Here is a 22,252-nt window from a genome sequence, read left to right on the forward strand (position 1 = left end):
TGGAAGACCCGAAAACCACCAAGGGCCACCTGCTTGGGGCTTAATTACTCTTCCTCTGTGAGAAAGGGAGATGGGTAAAAGGCAAAACCCTTCCAAACGCAGCACCAACTTGCGCTGCCGGGGGGACCCTGCCCGGGGGGCGCCGCAGCTGGGCGGGATGGGGATGCCGAGGGCCGTGGGGTAAAGCGGCCGGGAAGAAAAAAATATTTATTAAAAAGAGTTTTTTTTTTTCCTTTCCTTTTTTTTTATTTTTAATTAAGTAAAAGAAATGATAATAATAAAAGCGGAGCCGAGGAAACCGAAGGGAGCCGGGCCGAGCCTCCCCATACCTGAGCGGGGCGCGGCGGAGGCGGAGCGGTGCTGCTGCCGCCTCCTCCTCCTCCTCCTCCTTCTTCTCCTCCTCCTCCTCCTCCTCCTGCCGCTGCCGCTCCCTTCGCTTCCCGTGCCCGTGCCCGGCCGGCCGCGGCGGGTGTAAAGGTCGGAGCGCCGGTGCGCCGGAGCGTCCGTGTGTCCGTGCGGCGGTCGGTCCGGCCGCCCGCCGCCCCCATGCCCCGCGCCTAGCGCCGCCCGCCCCGGCCATGTCCGCCGCGCAGCTCTACACCAAGGTGAGCGGGGAGGGCGCGGGGGGCTCTGCGGGCGCCTCTCCGAGCTCCCCCTGCCCTCGGGGGGGGGCTCGTTCCTGGCCCGGGAGGGGGCCCGCAACTTTCCCGCAGGTGCGCGGGATGCGGAGCGGCATCCCCGCCGTGCCCCCGCGGCCCCGGACCCCTCCCGGACCCCTCCCGGGCCCCCGGAGTTCCACCCCGCCGGCTCTCCGCGCTGCAGGGCGGACTTCGCCCGTGGGTCGCGGCGGCGGCCTCGCCCTCCGTGCGCTCCCGTCACCTGCGCGGCCAAAACCCTCCCAGCCTGCCCAGACCCCCTGGGATATTCCTGCCCTGCTCGATTCCTGCCCTGCTCGATTCCTAAAGCCCGGGCCGGAGGGGCAGGAAGGTGCGGAATCACAGGAGCGCAGAGCGAGTGCCCAACTCACCGAAACGCTTCCGTGGTGTCCGGTTTCCAGAGCCCTTTTTGTTCCACAAGTCCTGGATGAGATGCCTTGGCAGGGGCGCGATGGGACGCGCCCGCTTCCTCATGGCAGCCAGGGAAGGTGGCACGGCTGGTGGCCTGGCCGGGCACCGCGCCCCGACCGGCCCCACGCTTCCCTTGCTCTTAAAAAGCGATCGTGGTGGTAATTGTGAGGCTCAGGTGCTCTGTTTAAAGCAGAGCCTGAGATCTGGACTAGAAAAACAGTTTCCGCTCTGGTTTTAATTTTTTTTTTTTTTTGTTATTTTGTGTCTGTGGGATACTCGGGTAACCCCAGCCCTTGGGCTGTGGATGCCTCCCACACAGTTCGGGGCTCTTCGCTCCCTTTCCCCGCGGGAGTTTGTGTCCAGAGAGATCTGTGCCGATTGACCTGGCCCGATGAAAGAGCTCTCGCCGGCAGTGCGAGACCCGCCTGGCTCGGAGCGCTCGGATGGGCAGAGAGCCCTCTCGCCGCGCTCTGCATCTCCCGGGGCTGCTCGGGGGCAGCCGCGCTCCGGGAATGCCAAAACCATCGGTACCGCCGGGCAGGGGCTGGCCGGGAGCGGCGCTTGGCTTCAGAAAAGGCTTTGCTGTGTGGCAGTGTCAGCATCATCTGTTGTCATAAAGGGAATTTTAGTGGTTTGGGCTCTCCCTGTGGCCGTGGTCAGCTCGTGGAGGTGCTGCCAGGTTGGCAGCAGAATCACTTTGTGTCCCCCGGGCTTAACTTTGCTGCAGATTTCTGCTCCTGTAACTCATTCTGCTTTTTATGTAACGTCGGGGGTTGCCACGAACCTTTCCTTTGGCCATCAAAGGGATGCAGGATGAATGGTGGATCCAGTGATCTCCTCTGAACCCGTGGGCATTGCAGAGGCCCTGCTGGACTGAGCTGGGCTGTCTGTGAGCGGGATGACCTCCATCCTTCTCGGGAGCACTTCAAAAGCCGAGTTTGGAACATCTTTTCCCCTTGGAAAACCCGGAGAGGAGCAGGAGCAGAGCTGTGGCTAAACAGCCCTGCCGTGCCCACCACAGCACCTCTCAGGATGAGTGCATGGATGTGATGGCCAGCATCCCTGGCAGGAGGGGAGCTGGCTCCCAGTGCTGTGCTATCCCCCTTGATGGGCTGATTAAAGCAGCCTGGTTAATTGATTTTTGACTTGATGAGCAGTAGTTGACGTGTGTTGTCTTTTTTGCTGCCCGGGTTTACACTCCTGTTGGTCTGTTGAGCAGGTGTGAGCTGCCTCCTGGGGCGTTGCTTGGGATCTTTCTGCTGTGTAGGGACTTTCTGATGAGGAAGGGGTGGGGATTTGGTGGCAACCTGTGTGTGCTGTTAACTTTAGGTTTAATTTGAACAACAACAAAGTTTGTTGGTGAGAGCGCGTGTTTCAGCACTGGCCCTTCTGCTGTTGCCTGTCAGTTTTGCAGGAACATTCAAGGGATGAGCTGGATTTTTAGGTGGTGGGGCCAGGGGCCCACAAGGGCTGTAACCCACCAGGGCTGTCTGTGCAGCTGAGTCACGGTGAAATTTAGGGCTGTCCTGCTGGGCTGTCTGCTGCATGGGGCCCCTGTGCCAGCTCTGGCCTTTGAAGCCGCAGGAAAAATGTTTCCTGTGACTTTGAGAGCTCAAGAAAAAGATCAAAGAAGGCTTAAAACCCACAACAAACCCCACAGTGCTGGAGGTGCTGAGCCTGGTGGTGCTGGTGGCTGCGGAGTCCCCGAGGCAGAGGGGATGTGTTGGGCTCAGTCCTGGTGCTCACCTGCAGGTCAGCTCCATGCAGGGGTGATGCCCAGGGACAGAAGTGATGCCCAGGTGGGCAGGGGTGATACCCAGAGACAGAAGTGATGCCCAGGTGGGCAGGGGTGATGCCCAGGGACAGAAGTGATGCCCAGGTGGGCAGGGGTGATACCCAGAGACAGAAGTGATGCCCAGGTGGGCAGGGGTGATGCCCAGGGACAGAAGTGATGCCCAGGCGGGCAGGGGTGATACCCAGGGACAGATGTGATGCCCAGGTGGGCAGCGGTGATACCCAGGGACAGAAGTGATGCCCAGGTGGGCAGGGGTGATGCCCAGGGACAGAAGTGATGCCCAGGCGGGCAGGGGTGATACCCAGGGACAGAAGTGATGCCCAGGTGGGCAGGGGTGATGCCCAGGGACAGAAGTGATGCCCAGGTGGGCAGGGGTGATACCCAGAGACAGAAGTGATGCCCAGGTGGGCAGGGGTGATGCCCAGGGACAGAAGTGATGCCCAGGCGGGCAGGGGTGATACCCAGGGACAGATGTGATGCCCAGGTGGGCAGCGGTGATACCCAGGGACAGAAGTGATGCCCAGGTGGGCAGGGGTGATGCCCAGGGACAGAAGTGATGCCCAGGCGGGCAGGGGTGATACCCAGGGACAGAAGTGATGCCCAGGTGGGCAGGGGTGATGCTCAGGGACAGAAGTGATGCCCAGGGCAGGGCTGAGGCTCCTGGGCCTCTGCTGGCAGGTGAGGCTGTTTGTGGGGAGCAGAGGAGGGGGAAGAAGGTGATCCAGGCTCAGTACAGCTGTCTTGCTGAGAGTCTATTGATCCAGCAGGCCATTGACCCCACAGGTGCTGCTGTGCTGGCACAGCCACAGCTGCACCTTCCTCTGAGTCATTCCTCCTCCCGCTGGAGCCAGCATGGGAGAAACTGCTGAGGAGCCACTTTGGAGCAGCCAGGTGGGAATTCTCAGGTCTCCTTCCTGCTCAACTGCAGTGGGAGCTGGTGTGTGTTGTGTGGAGGGCCCTCAGCTTCCATGTGCTGCTTGCAGAAGGTTTTCTGGGACCTTGTGGGGATCTGTAGTAGTAGTAGTTTTCTTGGTGTATAAATTTGTCACCATGCTGATGAGTTTGGTGTGTTGGATTGGCCTGGGGGACACTTATGGAGGAGAGGAACCCATCCTGGGAACACCAGCAGCTCTGAGCTTCTGCTGGAGGCCTTCTCCATGGGATGCCTGTGTCACTGCAAGGGCTGACTGGTGTTTAATACCCCCATCAAGCAGGGTAATTAATAGCTCTGCCTAATTATGAGCATGACAGTAGATCCACAACTGCTCCAACCTTCAAGTGTGTAGGACCCCACTTTGGTCAATAGTTATGGAGGGACCATTCTCTCTTGTCACACCCACTTCACCTGGACACTCTGGGATTCTCTGGCGGTGGATTTCGTTTTATGGCAGAAACAAACAGGAGTTGAGCAGCAGAAAAGGAGTTCTGTGGCAGAGGAAGGCACCTGGCACCAGCCTGTGCAAGAGGTAGAGAGCAGGTGGTGGCATAGAGAATTACAGCCGGCAAAAACCTGTTCCATATGGAGACAAAGGAGAATTTCACCTAATCTGTGCATAGCCCAAGACACTTATTTATAAGGCTGCTTGTGCTGGCCCTGCCACCTCCCTGATGTGCCCAGGTACAGCCAGGCCCAGAAAACTGCAGCTGGGCAGGGGACTTTCCAAATCCTCTTTACTGGAGCAGGGGGCAAAGGCAGCTCATGAACCCACGAGCCTGTGCAGGTGTGAGATTGGTGTGGGATAACTGAGCCTGTGCCAGTGTGAGCCTGGTGTGGGATCACAGCCTGAGCAGTGCCAGTGTGAGCCTGGTGTTGATAACTGAGCCTGGGCAGTGCCAGTGTGAGCCTGGTGTGGGATCACAGCCTGGGCAGTGCCAGTGTGAGCCTGGTGTGGGATCACTGAGCCTGTGCCAGTGTGAGCCTGGTGTGGGATCACAGCCTGGGCAGTGCCAGTGTGAGCCTGGTGTGGGATCACTGAGCCTGTGCCAGTGTGAGCCTGGTGTGGGATCACTGAGCCTGGGCAGTGCCAGTGTGAGCCTGGTGTGGGATCACAGCCTGGGCAGTGCCAGTGTGAGCCTGGTGTGGGATCACTGAGCCTGGGCAGTGCCAGTGTGAGCCTGGTGTGGGATCAGAGCCTGGGCAGTGCCAGTGTGAGCCTGGTGTGGGATCACTGAGCCTGTGCCAGTGTGAGCCTGGCATGGGATCACTGAGCCTGAGCAGTGCCAGTGTGAGCCTGGCATGGGATCACTGAGCCTGGGCAGTGCCAGTGTGAGCCTGGTGTGGGATAACTGAGCCTGTGCCAGTGTGAGCCTGGTGTGGGATCAAAGCCTGGGCAGTGCCAGTGTGAGCCTGGTGTGGGATCAAAGCCTGGGCAGTGCCAGTGTGAGCCTGGTGTGGGATCACTGAGCCTGGGCAGTGCCAGTGTGAGCCTGGTGTGGGATAACTGAGCCTGGGCAGTGCCAGTGTGAGCCTGGTGTGGGATCACTGAGCCTGGGCAGTGCCAGTGTGAGCCTGGTGTGGGATCACAGCCTGGGCAGTGCCAGTGTGAGCCTGGTGTGGGATCACTGAGCCTGGGCAGTGCCAGTGTGAGCCTGGTGTGGGATCACAGCCTGAGCAGTGCCAGTGTGAGCCTGGTGTGGGATCACTGAGCCTGGGCAGTGCCAGTGTGAGCCTGGTGTGGGATCACTGAGCCTGTGCCAGTGTGAGCCTGGTGTGGGATCACAGCCTGGGCAGTGCCAGTGTGAGCCTGGTGTGGGATCACTGAGCCTGTGCCAGTGTGAGCCTGGTGTGGGATCACAGCCTGAGCAGTGCCAGTGTGAGCCTGGTGTGGGATCACTGAGCCTGGGCAGTGCCAGTGTGAGCCTGGTGTGGGATCACAGCCTGGGCAGTGCCAGTGTGAGCCTGGTGTGGGATCACTGAGCCTGTGCCAGTGTGAGCCTGGTGTGGGATCACAGCCTGGGCAGTGCCTGTGTGAGCCTGGTTGGGATAACTGAGCCTGTGTCAGTGTGAGCTTGGTGTGGGATCACTGAGCCTGAGCAGTGCCAGTGTGAGCCTGGTGTGGGATCACAGCCTGGGCAGTGCCTGTGTGAGCCTGGTTGGGATAACTGAGCCTGTGTCAGTGTGAGCCTGGTGTGAGATCACAGCCTGAGCAGTGCCAGTGTGAGCCTGGTGTGGGATCACAGCCTGGGCAGTGCCAGTGTGAGCCTGGTGTGGGATCACAGCCTGGGCAGTGCCAGTGTGAGCCTGGTGTGGGATAACTGAGCCTGAGCAGTGCCAGTGTGAGCCTGGTGTGGGATCACAGCCTGGGCAGTGCCAGTGTGAGCCTGGTGTGGGATCACTGAGCCTGGGCAGTGCCAGTGTGAGCCTGGTGTTGATAACTGAGCCTGTGCTGTGCCCCGGGCTGTGCACTGGATAGGAGGGATGTACCAGGTCACCCCATGGAAGATGCCATCATCATCATCAGGGTTGATTTGCAGCACTAAACCAGAAATTAGACTTGTTTGTATGGCTGACCTTTGTAACATTGTAAGGTGAGTCTCTCTGTATGGCAAAACCAACTGTAATTGCTTTGGCTTTTGATGTTCTGCTCTCTTAAAGGTGCTTCTTAAAATATGGTAATTGTCCTTGTAAGTATAGCCTCTGAACCTCATGCAAAATAGTGCTTCTGCCAGGCTGAGGAATAAGCTGTGTCTCTCTGCTCCTGGGGTGTTGTGCAGCTCAAGATATGCTCTTCAGAAGGTCTGTAAGCTCTGGGTAAATAAGAAACCAGGGTATTTATTTTTCATGTTATTTTTTTGCTGTCGTTGTGCAAAGTGGCTGCTGTTTGCCAAGTATTTTCTTACAGACTTTATGCATTAAAAAAATCCTCTTCTAATGGCCAGTGTTGGGTGTAGAAGACTCGGGTTTTCACTTAAAGTTGTATTAAATGAAATAGCTGGAATGAATTGGTGGTTTCTGACCCTGGGGAGAAACTTCTCAAAAGGGTGTGAATGCTGCCAGTGTGATCACACACTGATTGAGTCAATGCATTGGCACAGACCTTCTGCCAATAAAACCTCCTGAAAATTATTTATCCTGCAAGGCTCGGGGAGGATTCATCCTCAGCGTGTGCCTGTGGGCTGGCTTGGGGCTGAGGAGCAGCAGGGAAGGGGAGAGAAGATTTTCTGTGGATTGTGTAGAACAAATTTCTGGGAATAAGTGCTGGGGGCGGGGAGTGTTTGGGGTTCAATCCCAGGACATCCATGCGATGCTGCAGAGCTCCTGAGCTCATTGCAGCTCCTGTGAAGAAAAGCAGGTTACAGCTGAAGGTTTTTGTCTCTTTTTCTTTATTTAGATGATGAGAACACGTGTGGGTCATAGCACAGAGGGCAGGGACAGCTGGGAGGCCACTCTGGGGTTTTTATGTAAGGATGGGGCTGTCTCGCTGAGGGAGCCAGGTCCATCGGCATCCCCGGGCTCCTCCTGAGCCTGCCTCATTATGAGCTGCAGTGGCAGAGAGAAAACCATTGAAATGTAAACTCTGATTGCTCCAGCCAGCTCTCTGCAGGCTGGGGCTGTGCCAAGGGCACGGGCAGCGCCGCAGCCGCCCGGGGCCCCTCGGCCTCCCCACGGTGGCACAGGGACAGACAGACAGACAGAGCCGAGCCTGGCCTGAAACACCCTCCAGCCCACTGGGTCTGGGCCTGCCTGCCTCCCAGGGAGGTGAGGGATTGTGGCCTGGGGGCATTTCCCTGCCTCGATGGGCTGGAGTTCACCCCACACTCTCCTGGCGCTGTGTGGGTGCATGTCCCACCACAGGGCACGCTGCTCCGGGGGCTTTGTGCTGCAAAAATAACCCCATTTCCATCTCTGTTTGTGCAATTTTTCATCTCAGTTGTGCATTTAATAATCCCTGTGCTTGGGTCAGATGAGAGCCACTGAGCCAAGGAGCTCAGAGCTGAGTGCAGGTGCTGGGGCACAGCCCCGGGAATGGTTGCAGCAGGGTTAATTAGCTAGATCCCGCTGCATGCCCTCTTGCTGGCTGGGATTGATCAGCTTGCTCTTCTAAAAAACTATTTCTGAGAATTCCTGCCCTGATTCTGCTCCAAGGGTGTGAAACTGTGGTGTGGAAATCGCAGTGCATGAAGCCCAAGTCGCAGTGATTTGCTGGGCTCACTCCAGGGTGAGGGATGGGAGCAGCAGTGGGTGCTGTGCTGGTTCCTATGGGATTGGGTGGGATGAGTCCTCCCTGCCCTTAGGAAGGAGTTTATCCGAGGTTATTTGTTACAGGCAGCCTGGCTGCTGTTGAGGAATGTATTTACAGGGGAGGATTTTTTTGCTTTGTTGTTCTTTCTTGCTGCCAATTACCAGGCAGAGAAAATAATGACCCTGAATGTGAACTCATGCATCTCTTCTGGTGACCGAGAAAGAAGGCTGTGTATGTTTGTGACTGTGTTTCTATACATATATGTTCAAACTTCTCAGTTTGCTGTAAAACAGTGCAGTTCTAGATGTGTTTCACTTTTAATTTACGCAGCAATGAGTTTGAAGCCCTGTCCAAAGCAGGAGTTGTGTTCCCTTACTGTGATGGCTGTCCTTCAGGGAATCCACAGGAGCAGCCCCACTTGAGCATGAAGGTGGACTTTGGGCTTTCTGAGGTAGCCATGGGTGTAATAAATGTCAGGTGAGGCAGGTGAAGCTCTGAGCTGGTGTTTTTGTGTGGTGCTGCTGCCTGATCTTTGACCCTCCCTGCACACAGAGGCGTTTGCTGGTGGCTAAAGGAGCATCAGAGTGAGCTACAATCCAGGTCAGGAAAATTACTGCTGTTATTGCAGAGGAACCTCAAGCTGTGGCAGACACCTGAAATGTTTGCAGAACACTTTAGGGAAGAATTTGCTGCTTATCAAAACTGAAAAAAGGTCCCTGTCAGCTTTCTGTGTCTCGAGCTGGCTGTAAAGCTGTTGTCCTCGTACGCCTCTGGCCTGCTCTCAGACATGTCTTGTGGGGTGGGGTTGGATTTTGGCTCAGCCTGAGCCTTCAAGGATGAGCAGAGCCCTGTCCAGAGGTGGTGGCAGGGCTGGGAAGGACCAGGCTTGGTAGGTGATGGGCTTCACAGGGCTTTCCTTGGTGAATCCTCTTCAAAGTGTTGTCCGGGTCATGGTGAACTCACCAGGTGTACTAACAAAGCTTTTGAGGGTTTGGCATTTCTGCCCTTTGCCTTTCCTGTGGTATCCAGAGGGTTGGGAGAAGAGCATCCCTACAGGGATCAGCCTTCAGCCTGGAAATGTGACTCCTTCTCCAGCTGTGCTCTCCTTTTCTCCTTGGTTTGTCCGTGTCTGAAAAGCCTTCTGCAGCTGACTGAAACCTGGGAATCTCGGGAATGACTTAAACACCTCCAGGTATGGACTGTGAGCAGCACAGGTGTGTAAACCCTCACTGTGGGCAGTGATTACCTGCAGGTGCTGACTGCCAGCCCTGGCATGGTGCAGGGAGTGGGATGGTGGAGCAGCTCCTCCAGCAGCCTGTGCTCCTGGCCTGCTCTGCCACCATCCTTTGCCATTTTTAACCAAACCCCATCTGACTGTCCTTTTATAGATTTCATTGTTAATTTTCCCCTCCCTGAGCAGTTTTCTGTGGCACTGGCTTTCAGTGCCCTGTGTTTGTCCCCAGGAAGTCCCAGCAGAGCAGCAGCAGTGCTCTGTGACCCCCCAGTGTTGTCATTATATTGCAGGAGTTCTATTGTCAGTACATGGCAAGGGTTCCATATTGTTAGAGTTTCATACCTCCTTGAAGTTTCTTGTAGGCAGCTCCTTTAGGCATTAACTCTTCCTTGTCCTCACAGCAGCCAACTGACTCCAGTTCCCACCAATCCACTCTTTTATAACACTCTTCTGATTGGCTACAGGTGTGGCCTGTTAACATCAGACCTGCTCCTGTAATTGGTAATTAGTAATTGGTTCAGCTGCAACTCTTTAGGGGATAAGATTACATTCTGTACCACCTTCATTTATCCACACTGTATCCCCTGTACACCCCTGGCTGCCCTCCCTGGCTCTGTAGGGTGTAGGGCAGGCTGTTGTGACCCTGTTCACCTCCTCCTTAGTGTACAGCCCTCAGCTCCCTCTCTCCACATTCCCACACAGGCCCTGTGGTGGCACCACTGGGGTGGCTTTGCCTCCTCTGGCTCTCCAGGTGCTTGGTGCTTCCATAGATCCTCAGTGGGAGATGTGTGCTGTGTCATGGAATCACAGAATGGTTTGGGTTGGGAGGGACTTCAGGGATCATCCAGGTTTCCTGCCATGGGCAGGGACACCTTCCCCTATCCCAGGTTGCTCTAAGCCCTGTCCAGCCCAGCCTGGGACACTGCCAGGGATCCAGGGGCAGCCACTCTGGGCAGCCTGCCCCTCTGGGAAACCCACGTCCATTCTGACTTTTGGATATTTCTCTTGGCTCTCACCCACAAGTCTCCATCACCACGTGCTTCCAGCTCAGCTGTTCCTTGAGAACATCCTTTCCACACCTGGGCTGACCAACCCTTCAGACCACAACCAGCTCCCACCCTGAAGGAGCAGGGGCAGCCCACGAAGGGATGAGCTTCCCTTGGTGGAGCCCTTACACCCAGTGCAAACCTCCCCCTTCCCGTGGTGAGTCACTGCCCAGGCTCCCTCCTGGAAGTGCCACAGCCTGTGGGGAGCTGGCTGCGTGTGCTAACCATGCTGGGAGCAGGATGTCTCCTGGGTGAATCACTGCCTATCACAATAGCAGGTTACACCTCAGGGATGTGGCCCAGCCAGTCACTGCTCTTCAAAGGGAAAAAGGACCCTTGATGTGTTTGAAGATGGCTTTTAGAGCATCACGGGCATGTCCGGATTGTTCTGGAAGCCCCACAGGGATGGTTTCAGGAGGCACAGGCTAACCTACAGCTGCCAAAGCAGGCTGGGTGTGAGCAAGCACCTGGCAAGCACTTAGCAAGTGAGGCTAATTGAAAATGGCTTTGAAAGAAAATAGGAATAAAAATACCTGATCCCTGTGCCTGCTGAGGAGCTGGTCTTTGCTGCTACACCCCAGGTGAGCGTGGCTGGTGTAAGCATGTCTCAAGGCAGCCAGTGGATGCCAGGATGCTGAGATGATAGAAGGTGTAATTTCCAATCTAATTAAGCTGAGTAACTCCTCGTGGATTGATGCTGCTTAATTACTGTGAGCTCTGGGAAGGTGGGCGCTGTGGGTATTGCTGTTCTTTGCCCTGGGCAGGGCCTGGGGCTTGTTCAGGGACACTCAGCCTCCTGGTGGGGTGGGCATGGAGAGCTGGAGGTGGCTCTCACCTGGCAGCACTGGACTGCTGAGGTCTTGGGTTGGTCCCACATCTCCTGCTAGAGCCATGTGTCCTGCTCTGGAGGAGAAGGTTCTGCTCCATAGCAGGAGGTGGATATGGGAATACTGATGTGGCTTTTGCCAGCACTTCCCACAGCTGTGGGGTGCCTGCTCGTTGCTTATCTGATTCCTCTTTCACTGCCGTGTTTAGTGGTAAGAAATAAAATAATGAAAGAAATTGGAGATAAAGAGCTGCCTACCCAGAGCTTGGGCGGTGTCTCATGTCTTGTGCTGTCCCTTTGATTTCTTCCAAGGCCAGGTGAGACAGGAAAGCAATTCTCTGCTAGGTTGGACTGTGAACACCTGCACTATCCTCTTGTGAGCAATGGTACCAACAAGGCACATTCTGACTGGAGCAGAACCTGTAGCACCATGGTAAGACTCTCAGGGAGGGCAGGTCTGTGTGACCTGTGAACATCTCACCTGTGCCTGAGCAGAGCTGCCCTCAGGGGTGTCTGCAGGGCCTCCCCTGCCCCTCTGAGCTGGGCTTCTCTCCCTGTGCCTTTTGGGGAGCAGAGGTGCCAAGGTGACAGACCTGCCCTTGGCACTCCTGCAGCACATACTGCACTGCCCTGGCCAGAGATAAGCAGCTCCTATCTTGCTCCTGTAAACCCTGGAAGCACCGGGTCTGAAATCTGTTGCTCCCCCTCCCTTCTGCTTGTTTTCACTTCTGCTTTCCAAAGCCTTTGTTTTTGTTCGGATCCTGCCCCAGCAAGGAGACGAGCTGTTCCTCCCCCTGCAGAAGCGCTGCTGCTTTGTCTGCCCAGTTGCAGGGGATGCAGGCAGAGCTGCTAAATAAAACACTTCATTTAAAAACAAGCAAGAGGGAAGGAGGAAAATCGAGGTGCCTTGAGCGTGCAGGTCCCAGTTCTGCAGAGCCCTGGCATGAGGGTTACAGGGCTGATGCTTTGGGTGCAGCCGGTGGCAGGGACGGCGCTGGAATTCAGCCCCGGGGCAGCTGCTGCTGCCCAGCCCCTGCTCCTCGTCAGAGCTGCTTTGAAGCCTCGTGTGCTCTTGCCATGCCAAAATAAACTCGGAGTCGAGGCTGTCAGAGCTAATCTTCATCTCTCTGCACTTTGCCCTCCCCGCTGCTGTTGCAGTGAGGGGTGGCTGTGCTCACACCCTGGGTTTTGGGCAGTCCTGGGGACTGTCCCCAAGGTGCCTGGTGGTCAGTGCTGACCACCTTGGGGTGACCTGAACCACCTGCTCATTGACCATCAGGGTGGGCCTGAACCACCCTTAGTAGCAAAACCTGACTGAATTTCCCTTTCAGCACTCTGTGCTGCAAGAGGTGGGCATGGCTGAGGCTGCTCCAGGCTGAACCACTTGGCACTCCCCAAAAACTGCAAGCAGGCTTTTCCTCCCCAGGCACTGCCCGACCCAAAATACAGGTTTGCATCCCAAAGTCCACCAGCAGGCATTTGCGTTCTCACCCAAATGGAATCTCTCTAGTGCCCCTCTTTTTTTCTTTTTTTTTTTTTTTTAATATGGATTTCTGCACCACACACTTTTTATCTTTGGATAAAAAGCCAGTTCTCAGAAGCGGAACATTCTATTTGTCAATGCCAAAAGGTCCGTAGGCTCTCTCCCTCTCCTTCTTTTTTAAATATTATTTTAATTTATTACTCTTTTTTTTTTTTTTTGGACTGAAAAATGTGCTGTCTCCTGCCAGCCTTTGCTCCGGTGCAAAGTTTTGGCACTGGGGAGGTCACGTGAGGTAAATCAGCAGAACACAAACCCTGCTGTTATTGACTAAACTTTGCCCGGATCTCACCTAATCACCAACCTGACACGTGTTTAAAGCTCCAGCTCTTTTCCTGAGGACAGAGCTCAGCCCCACATCAGCACTGGAGCAGCTTCTGCTTCAAAGGGTGGGATTTTTGAACCCTTTGGATATAACTCATGCCTGAACGATTGCTTGCTGTTACATCCCACTTATTAAATTGTTATTTTCTTTTCCTGCAGTAGCAGGTTTACTGCTTTTTCACTTTTTTTTTTTCTTATTTTTTTCTAGTCTGATAGGATCCTGCTGTAATTTACAGTTATTTGAGAGGTATTGCCCAAATTTAGGCTGTTGTTAACTCCCAGCAGGATGGTTTTTGATGTCTCTGTGTGAAGAGCAGGCTGGATGTTGTGGCTGATAGAAAATCTTCCATGTGCCCAAGTGTTTTAACAATGGGACCACTCAGTTCACAGCTAGTGAGGTTTCATCCTCCTAGCAGCTCTGAAGGCAGTTTCTTGTCTCTCCACTTTCAATCCTAATGGCTGAGTGTTTCCAAAGGACAACCCTTCCAACAAAACGATTTAATTTCCCTCAGTAACATTTTGGGCACAATCTGTTGGCGACTCTTTTATCTGGCGTGCTATCTCTAGGCTTATAACCCTCTTTGATGTGGCTCATTCAGGGGAAAAATGGCATTACACACTACCTCAATCATTCAGATGTCAGGGAGGATATTGCATTTGACTAATCGGGGGAAATTTGGGAAGATTTAGTAATGCCAGGAGACATGACCCACTTCCAGTTAAACGCTTTTCAGACAATAGAGATTGTACTAAGTGGTGGGGGAGGGAGAAACTCTCACAGACTAGAAAAAACTAATAGTTACTTATAATTTTAAATTTTGTTGTGCTGAGCCTTTCCTAGATTCAGGATGGGCTTGTTTTCTTTTTCTGTTTATGTTTTTTTTTTCCCTGAGGAAAATATAATACTGATACTAACTGGTTTCCAACAGATGTGTGTTATCTGGAGGTGACCATCCCTGTGCTGTGGGTGCCTGCCACCTCTGGGATGTGGCTGAGGGTGTTGGGAGCTGTGACTCTGGTCTAGCTGTGGGTGATCAGCAGTGGCTGGGGATGTGGAATGTGGTGTGGGAATTTGATTTTTGCTGTCCCAGCTCAGGAGGATGCCCACCTGATGATGCACATCTAAAGTACATAAAGAATATTAGTTCACAAAGCAAGATTTAAGTGCTTTTCTTGTGCTCCAAACCTTCAATGTTGCTCATTCCTGATCCTGCAAGTGTCTGGCCAAAACCAAACAGAAACTGCAGAAGTGCAGCTCTGTGATGTTGTAAAACTGCGAGATAGCCAAACCTGAGTTTGTAGTGTCTAAACTTTTACTTCAAAGGCAACAAAGGAGAACATTCTTTTAAGAGGTAACTCCGTAATTTTTAGCGCGGCAAGTTCTGTCAAGCAGCTTGTGGCTGTTGCTTTGTGCAAGGTTTTATCTTTGCAGCCATGTGAGCTGAGCAAAAGCAACTTACTCTGCTTAGAGCTTATTAAAACCCTTATTAAAAATAGTTCTGTAATCCTCCTGAAGTATGGCAACAGCACTTTGGTCTCAGTTCCATATTGCAGCTAAATTAACGTTGTAGCAGTGTGCAAGGTGCTGCTGAGATGCAGACACACGATATTGCCAGGTCCTGGAGTGAATGTCCAAGGTGATGGAGCAAGGTCAGAGCCCACCTGAAAAGGGGAAGGGGAGCTGTGCTGCATGGGCAGCGTTTTGGGGCAAAAAGTCCACCCTAGGGGTGTGCTGGAACTGCTGCTGTTTTCTGGAAGGGGGTTCCAAGTCTTCAGCCTTTGTTGTTGTTTTCACTTTTGTGTGATCATTCGGGTGTAGGTGTTTTTTAATGCTCTGCTTTTGCCTCCAGGCAGGATTCCACTCCTCTCCTTCCACAGGACACAATCCACTCTTGTTTTCTGACCTGCTCCCCAAAAGCTCTTCTTTAAAGAGCTGCATTATAATGTGACTTGAAGCTTAGAAATAAACTTCAGGTATCTTCACCAAGCAAGTTAGCACCTTCCTCGGGTTAAAATCTTGTTTCTTCTGCCTCCAAGTTTCAGAGCCGTAGACTGACATGTTTTAGATGCATCCCTGTTGATAAACGCTGCTTTTAGGTGCAGTTACAGAGATGGCTGGAAGAGACGCAGCCCTGACGCTTGTCTAGATAAATTAATTTCCTCTGCACACACCTCTGGGTGCCTGAGTTGGTCACTGGGGGCTCTGAACTCTGAGCTGCCCCTGAATGACTCAGGAGGAATTTCTGCAGCATTAGCAGTGGGTGCTGGATGCCCAGAGCTCCTGTGAGGTTTGGGGGTCTCTGGAGCCATGGCCAGGCTCGGACTGGGCAGGAGGGTTGCCTCCCTGATCCCTCTCTCCTGCCTGGGAAGCAGCTGGAAAGCTGGGAACAGCTGAAATGTGCCTGGGATCTGGACAAACCTGTCCTGGCGTGAGGCTAAACTTCAACACAGTTAATTTGTCTGGGAAGGGAAAAGGCCACTTTGGAAGGACTTGGCTTCTCTCCTCCTGTTCACACAAAACAAATGTAATTTTTTCAAGTCAGGGCAGAGCAAATCAGTTCAGAGCTGAAGCAGAGCTCATATTTTGAAAGCTGAAGAGCTTTAGAAACACGCCAGCAGATGGAAGAGGCCCTGGCTGTGTCTGCCTTACCTGCTTTAACCCCATAAACAGCACTGACCCTCGTCTCTTACAGGCTTTGTACATAATTAATGTCTGATTTGAAAGCTGGCTGCTCTGTTAACACACTTGCCCATGATTGATGCTTGGAGCAATCTCTTGGGAGCTGCAGTGCCTATGCAGGGCCTGTGTTGGATGGCTGGGATGCATTAAGGGTGTTTAAGTTGTTGGATGGGAGCAGGCCAGTTAAAAACAGTTAAAAACAGTTAAAAACACAGCTTTTCCCACCCTTTTTGAGGCAGAGCTCGGGGAAAGCTGAAGCCACTGTGTGGGTGCTGTGCTCTGGCACAAACCAGCAGTGAGGGGGTGGGCGCTGTGTCCTTGGTGCCACAAACCCAGGCTGAGCCAAGTGTGGGTGTGAAAATGCAGCGGTGCCCTTGGCCACTAAACCACTGTGAGTGCCTGTGGGGCTGGAGTGGCACCTGAGATCCTGGAGGGTCTCTGCAGGGGCTGTGTGTCCTTCCAGCAGCCAAACACTGCTGGTGCTGGGGTGGTGTCCTGTCCGGCAGCTCTGTCCCTCGCTGTCCCTCCCAGCTGAGGCCTTCAGGCCTGTGAGGGTGCTGTGAGCCCCCCGAGCTGCCTTTGCGAAAAATGCCAACCACTTGTGTTTAAAATTTAAACAGCTTAATAGTAATGAAATGGTTATTAAGATAGTAATATAATCAGAGGAATAAAAATTTGGACAATTGGGATTTAGGACAATAGGAGACAATAAAAACAAAAAGTTACAGACAGTCTGGGTACCTCTTTCTGGGCAAAATAGGCCCAATAAAGGACATATGTTAACAGAGGATTAACCCTTAACAACAACAGCCTGTTGCATATTCATACACCTGATACATGATGCATAAATTCCATTCAAACACAGGATTCTGTCTGATCAGTGTCAGCTTCTTCCTCTGAATCCTAATGGTGTCTACAGGGCTGAGCAAGGCAGGAAGAAGTTAATTTCTTCTCATAATGGGGCAATAAATTCTCTTTCTCTGAAAGATTCAGGTGTCCTGTGGCTGCTATCTGGTGAGAGTACTTCATTCCTTTCTTTAAAAAAATATCCCACATACATAGTTTCTATTTTACATTTTGTTATAACCTAAAACTATATTCAACACACTATTAAAAAAAAACTTAATACAGCATAACTTTCTAACACATATAATATTAATTTTAATATTTGTGAAAAACCAATAATAAAATACACATTTTTCACACTTTCATGCCGTCAGCAGCTGCCGAACTCTCTGCTTGTGTCCAACATCCCTTCCACAAGCTGACAAAACTCTCCACTTTGGGGGATCTAAGCAGTTTTTGGGGATGTTTCTTGCATTTTGTTCCTGCAGACTGCGTGTAAGACACTGGGGATAAATTTGCTGCAGCAATAAAACACAGGTTAGGAGTGATAATGGTATTAACTGTGGCAGTCTGTCTCACTACCAGACCAGCCAATACCCTCTTCTATCTTGTGATGAGGAGAGATTTGTGGCTCATTTTTCCCTGTGTCAGTGCAAAATGAGATGTGGGTTTCTCCTGCACATGCAAATCCTGAAGGAAGTGTTGTAAAGAGTGGGGAAATCCCAACTTTCCCAGACAATGTTCCTGGCTGGAAACAGGCTGTGGAGATGCTGAGGTTTGCTGGCTTCCTTTGAAACAAAGCCCAGGTCTTTGTCAGTGCTTTGCTGGTGGATGGACAGAGGGGAAACCTCCCGTCTGAATGGGCTAAAATGCCTTTTGAGCAGGTTAAACTGCTTTCCTGTGAAAAGAGCTTTTGTGGAAAGCAGTCCCTTGGGGTTCCTCCCTGGGACATCAGTGCAGGCAGCCAGGAGCTGGCTTTGTGGACGCACTGGTGGCAGCCAGGCTGTCCCCAGACCCTGCACTGCTGTGGCCATCAGGGCCGGCCTTGGAGACCTGGCAAGGCCCTGCTGGGACGTGTCATGTCCTGAACGAGGTGGCTGCTCTGAAATGCGTCAACCTGGAGCTCAGATCCACAACCCTACGGCTGGAAATGCCAGCAGCTGAAGGAGCATAGAAATTTGGGGCTTCTGCAGACCCTCTGTGGGGAAATCCCAGAATCACTGAAGGGTTTGGGTGGGAAGAATCTTAAATTTCATCCCATTCCACCCCTGCCATGGGCAGGGACAGCTCCCACTGTCCCAGGCTGCTCCCAGCCCCATCCAGCCTGGCCTGGGACACTGCCAGGGATCCAGGGGCAGCCACAGCTGCTCTGGGCATCCTGGGCCAGGGCCTGCCCACCCTCCCAGCCAGCAATTCCTCATTGCCAATGGGCCAAAATCTGTCCCTGCCCTCTGGCCCTGGGAGCCATTTCCTGGGTGCTGTCCCTGCCTGCCTTGTCCCCAGGGGCTGTGCAGTGACAGAAATCAATGACTAAAAGCTCCAAGGAAAATCCAGAGGGAAGCGAGGCCTGGGCTGAGCTGGGCCTGCTCTGAGGGCTGCTTGGCGTGTGGCTCTGCTCTGCTTTTCCAACCTGATGCAGGGGATATCCTGTCTTTGGAAGTGACCCTGATTTGCAAATACAACACAGGGAGGATGGGGAGAGGAGGGTAAAGCAAATATTTGCCTTTCTGCGGCTGAATCCATCTCGCTGATGCTCTGATAGGTCATGCCCCTCTCACACTCGAGTCTCTGCTCTTACTAGAGTATTTTTGTTTATACAAAGTGAGTCTTATCTGCACCGTAGCTGGGAACTGGGAGGCTGTGCTCTGGCAGTGCCTTTAATAATGCCCTGATAAGGGCTCAAAAGCCAGCCTTGCTGCCTTACCAGGGAGCAGGAGGTGAGAGGAGCCACAGGGAGGAGGGAAACTGAAGCGGTGGCAAAGGCTGGATTGGTATCTGGGGTGAAGAGGGCCTGGATGGCACCTCTGCATGGTGGCAGCACCATGCCATGACCCAAACTGGGAATTTTTTTTTTTCTTAATAAAGTATCTAAATTGGAAATTTTGCAGCAGCCTCCAGCTTCATCCCAGTGTGGAATGGAAGGTGGAGCAGCTGTGAGGGGACATGAGCTGCTCCACATCTCTCTGCCTTTTATAGATCACATCCGCTTTGGAAAGGCTCCCAAATCCCTGGTGCATCTATGAGTGTGCCTCTCCCACATCCCTGGTGCATCCACGAGTGTGCATGGCCTCTTCTGATGCATCTGGATGTTGGGGAAAATTCCTTTGTGGAAAGGGCTGCCAGCCCTGGCCCAGCTGCTCAGGGCACTGGTGGAGTCCCCATCCCTGCAGGATTTAGAAGCTGTGTGGATGTGGCAGCTGGGGACATGTGTCAGTGGTGGCCTGGGCAGTGCTGTGAATGACTGGATTTGGTGGTCTGAGGGCTTTTCCAGCTCAAATGATTCTGGTGCTCTGTGGTTTGGAGGTGCTATGGGACAGGCCCATGCTGTGGTGGTGCTGTGGGTCACCATGAGGGCATGCTGGCAGTGACTGAAGCCACGTGAGTTCAGCTGTCCCTGCCCAACCACTGACCCCTGCAGCTTAAAGCAACTCATCTATTGGGACTGACTGTTTTGTCAGAAAGGGCAGAAACCTTTGGTCTTGTACATTCTGAGCTGGGAACTCTCAGCATGATTGCCAAAACTTTGCTTTTACAACTAAATAAACTTGAATAATGTAAAGTTTATTCAGTTTAGTTTTTTCTTCTTCATTTTATTTATCTACCTAGCAAAGCATGAGGTCATCCCTTAGAGGAGGGAGAAAGGTGGCAGAGCAATGTTCAGTAGAGATGGATTTGAGTTACTCTTTAGCCCTGGTTTGAGTGAGCTCATGACTTGTCTTCATGCACTCTGAAACTGCTATAACTTCAAGATGTATTTTTATTTGTTTTGCTGCTTTTCTAGTTAATAATAAAGGTTTTCCTCACCTTGGGTGGTAAGAGTAGGGGTAACTAAGCCTTGAAACAGGGTAAGTGCTGAAGCTGAGCTGATGGGATCCCCTGGCTTCAAGGCAATGGCATCAGCTGCTGCGTGACTGTGACTCCTGTCCTTCCCCCAGAGAAAGGCATCCCTTAGGCAGGAGCTGCATTTCCTGCTGTTGGGGCAAAGCCCCTTGGGCCGAGCCAGGGAATGTTAGTGGGAACAGAAACCTGACAACTGGGGTGTCGCTGTGATTGGAGAGAGCAGAGCTGAGGCTTCCATTGGTGGCAGCCCCCTCTGGAGCCTGTGTCTGTTGGGGAATACAGAGATGCTCCAGTGGCACAGGGAGGTGTTCCTGTGAGCCCACACATATCCTGTTGGGACAGGGATGTCCTGCCTGCCCGCCCAAGGCTGGCTTTGCTGTGGGAATGGAGAAGGCAGGAGCAGCGCACCATGGCTGAGATAGATTCTTTTGGGTTTTTTAAAATCTGTTTTTATTTTCTCCTTCTGTTTGGGTACTTTGTTCTGTGGACACTCCATTGTTTCATGAGAGCTGTGTTTGATCTTCCTGGGAATGTGTGTTTGTGTGCAGCTGGGGCAGCCACCCTTCCAGAGGGAAAAGATAACCTTGGATTTGCCCAACTCTTCTGGGGACACTGCCAGACCAGGGGAAAAAAAATCAAAATTCAAACTAGAAGGTTAAGGCTACAAAAGACGCATTTTGGGGTAGTGATTTTTTTTTTATTTTGTTGGTTTTTTTCTTTTTTGTTGGATTTTTTCCCTTTTGTTTTTGGTTGTTGTTGTTGTTGGTTTTTTGTTGTTTTGGTTTTTTTAAAGGGGGTTCAGGTGCTCTTCTTGCCACCATTTTCCTACATGGGCAGGCTTCTGCATGTTGTTCCCCCTCCCTGAGCCCTTCCTCCAGAACACAAATGCTGCTTTGCCAAAGGCACCAGCTCCCAAATCACCTTCTGAGATCCAAAATTCAGGGGTTGATGGAGATGTTCTTTCCTGCATCCTTTCTCATTTATGCTTTTGTCTCCCCTACCCTTGTTGGAGGAGATTGGATGTGGGATTTAGGGGATGCTATTCCACGGAGTTGCTGTGTGGTGTAAAGAAGAGGCTGCAGGATATGAGTGTGGGAAGATCTGGAGAGCCAAAATCTCAGAATTTCAGCTGGACAGCTAAAACTGTGAGGGAATGAGAAGGAAAACAGCTGACTGTCCAGCCATGCTGTGCCTTGCATTTTATGTATTAAAAAGAAAATCAGTGTTAGCTCAGCAATTGTAAAATCTTGCTGATATATTTCACAGGAGAGAAGAGACAGAGTCTGTGCATGAGCATGGAGTAACTCCTGATACAAGTGCTCCTCTGAGATCTGGTGTCAGGACAGCTTGGGAGCACCAGAGCCAGCACAAACCACATCCCCAAATACCTGGAAATTGCTGCAAGAAAGAAATTTAGGAAGAAGTTCTTCCCTGGGAGGGTGGGCAGGCCCTGGCCCAGGGTGCCCAGAGCAGCTGTGGCTGCCCCTGGATCCCTGGCAGTGCCCCAGGCCAGGCTGGATGGGGCTGGGAGCAGCCTGGGACGGTGGGAGCTGTCCCTGCCCATGGCAGGGGTGGCACTGGGTCCCTTCCCACCCAAACCATTCTGCCATTGTATGGAAATGTAGGAGCAGTGGGTCCCTCCTCCTCTCTGCCCTCCCATTCCTCAGCAGCTGGGAGTGTCTGAGTGTGTGTTCGCTGCTTCAGTTACTTTAATTGAAAATATTAATTCCAGCTTTATGTCTTGATCACTGGTGCTGTTCTCCAGGTGTCTAATATCTCTTTTCTAACAGACCTTGTTGCTGGAATTTTTTAATTACCTCTGGTGAAACGTTGCTCGTGTAAATCCCTGGTGATCAATTTGTTTTCCTTCAGTTGCTCAGCAGTGAAAAGGATGCAGAGGTGGCCCCAGGGGTCTTTCCAGCATAACCCTTTCGCTGGAAAATGCTGAAAAATGTCCTGTAACTTTAAGTCAAACCCCTTTGAATTAACTATGCCTGAGTGATGTTCCAAGAGGGGTTTTAATGCCTGAGTTCTGGAGATGTGAGAGGTTACTGTGCAGGTTGATTAATCCAATTACTTCTTTTGAATAAGGTTAACAGTCCAGTCTGGTGGAGGGGTTGCACTGCAATTAGCGGTGGATTTTGGTGCTGTTTGGGTACAGTGGTGCCCAGTGGGGAGGATGGCTGAGCTCTGGAGGTGGGGGGGGGGGGGGATGTGCTGTGGTGCCCTAGATTTTGGGAGACGCTGGTGACACCCTGAATGCCACCGGTGTCACCGCAGTTACAGCCAAGGAGCAGCCACTGCTTTTTCCAGCTGAAAGCCCTGCTGTCCCCTGGCTGCATCCCTGCCCCCCAGAGCCAGGCTCCTCCCAGGACCATTTTCATCTAAAATCATCTAATGTGGGCTGGTCACTGCCCTGGGAAAGTGAACGTGCTTGTGAATTTCCATAAAGCATCACAGGGCTGTGTTACAGACAGAGGACTCTCAAAACCCAAGGGGAAAAGGCCATTTTTGACTATTTAATTAAACCCAAAGGCTGTTCTTAAGCTATTCATTACCAATCAGCTGTAAATGGTGTATATTGAGCGTGTTTTGAATCCAGCTTATTTTCACCAAGGAGTGGTGAACTCACATGGATTTCGGATGGAAAA

At 52.5% G+C, this 22,252-nt stretch overlaps 1 protein-coding gene across 4 annotated transcripts in view; it reads left to right on the top strand.

The window, feature by feature from the left end:
* The first annotated feature begins 463 nt into the window (after positions 1-463).
* MYO5B (myosin VB) overlaps positions 464-22,252 on the top strand; it is a 151,187-nt gene continuing 129,398 nt past the window's right edge. For all 4 annotated transcript variants that reach the window (XM_064735479.1, XM_064735481.1, XM_064735480.1 and 1 more), the window contains exon 1: positions 464-605. In XM_064735479.1, the coding sequence (XP_064591549.1) occupies positions 579-605 (27 nt within the window). In that variant the 5' untranslated portion in view covers positions 464-578. The remainder of the gene's footprint in view (positions 606-22,252) is intronic.

The sequence above is a fragment of the Zonotrichia leucophrys genome, chromosome Z, assembly GCF_028769735.1.
Source record: "Zonotrichia leucophrys gambelii isolate GWCS_2022_RI chromosome Z, RI_Zleu_2.0, whole genome shotgun sequence".
In the NCBI taxonomy this organism is placed as follows: domain Eukaryota; kingdom Metazoa; phylum Chordata; class Aves; order Passeriformes; family Passerellidae; genus Zonotrichia; species Zonotrichia leucophrys.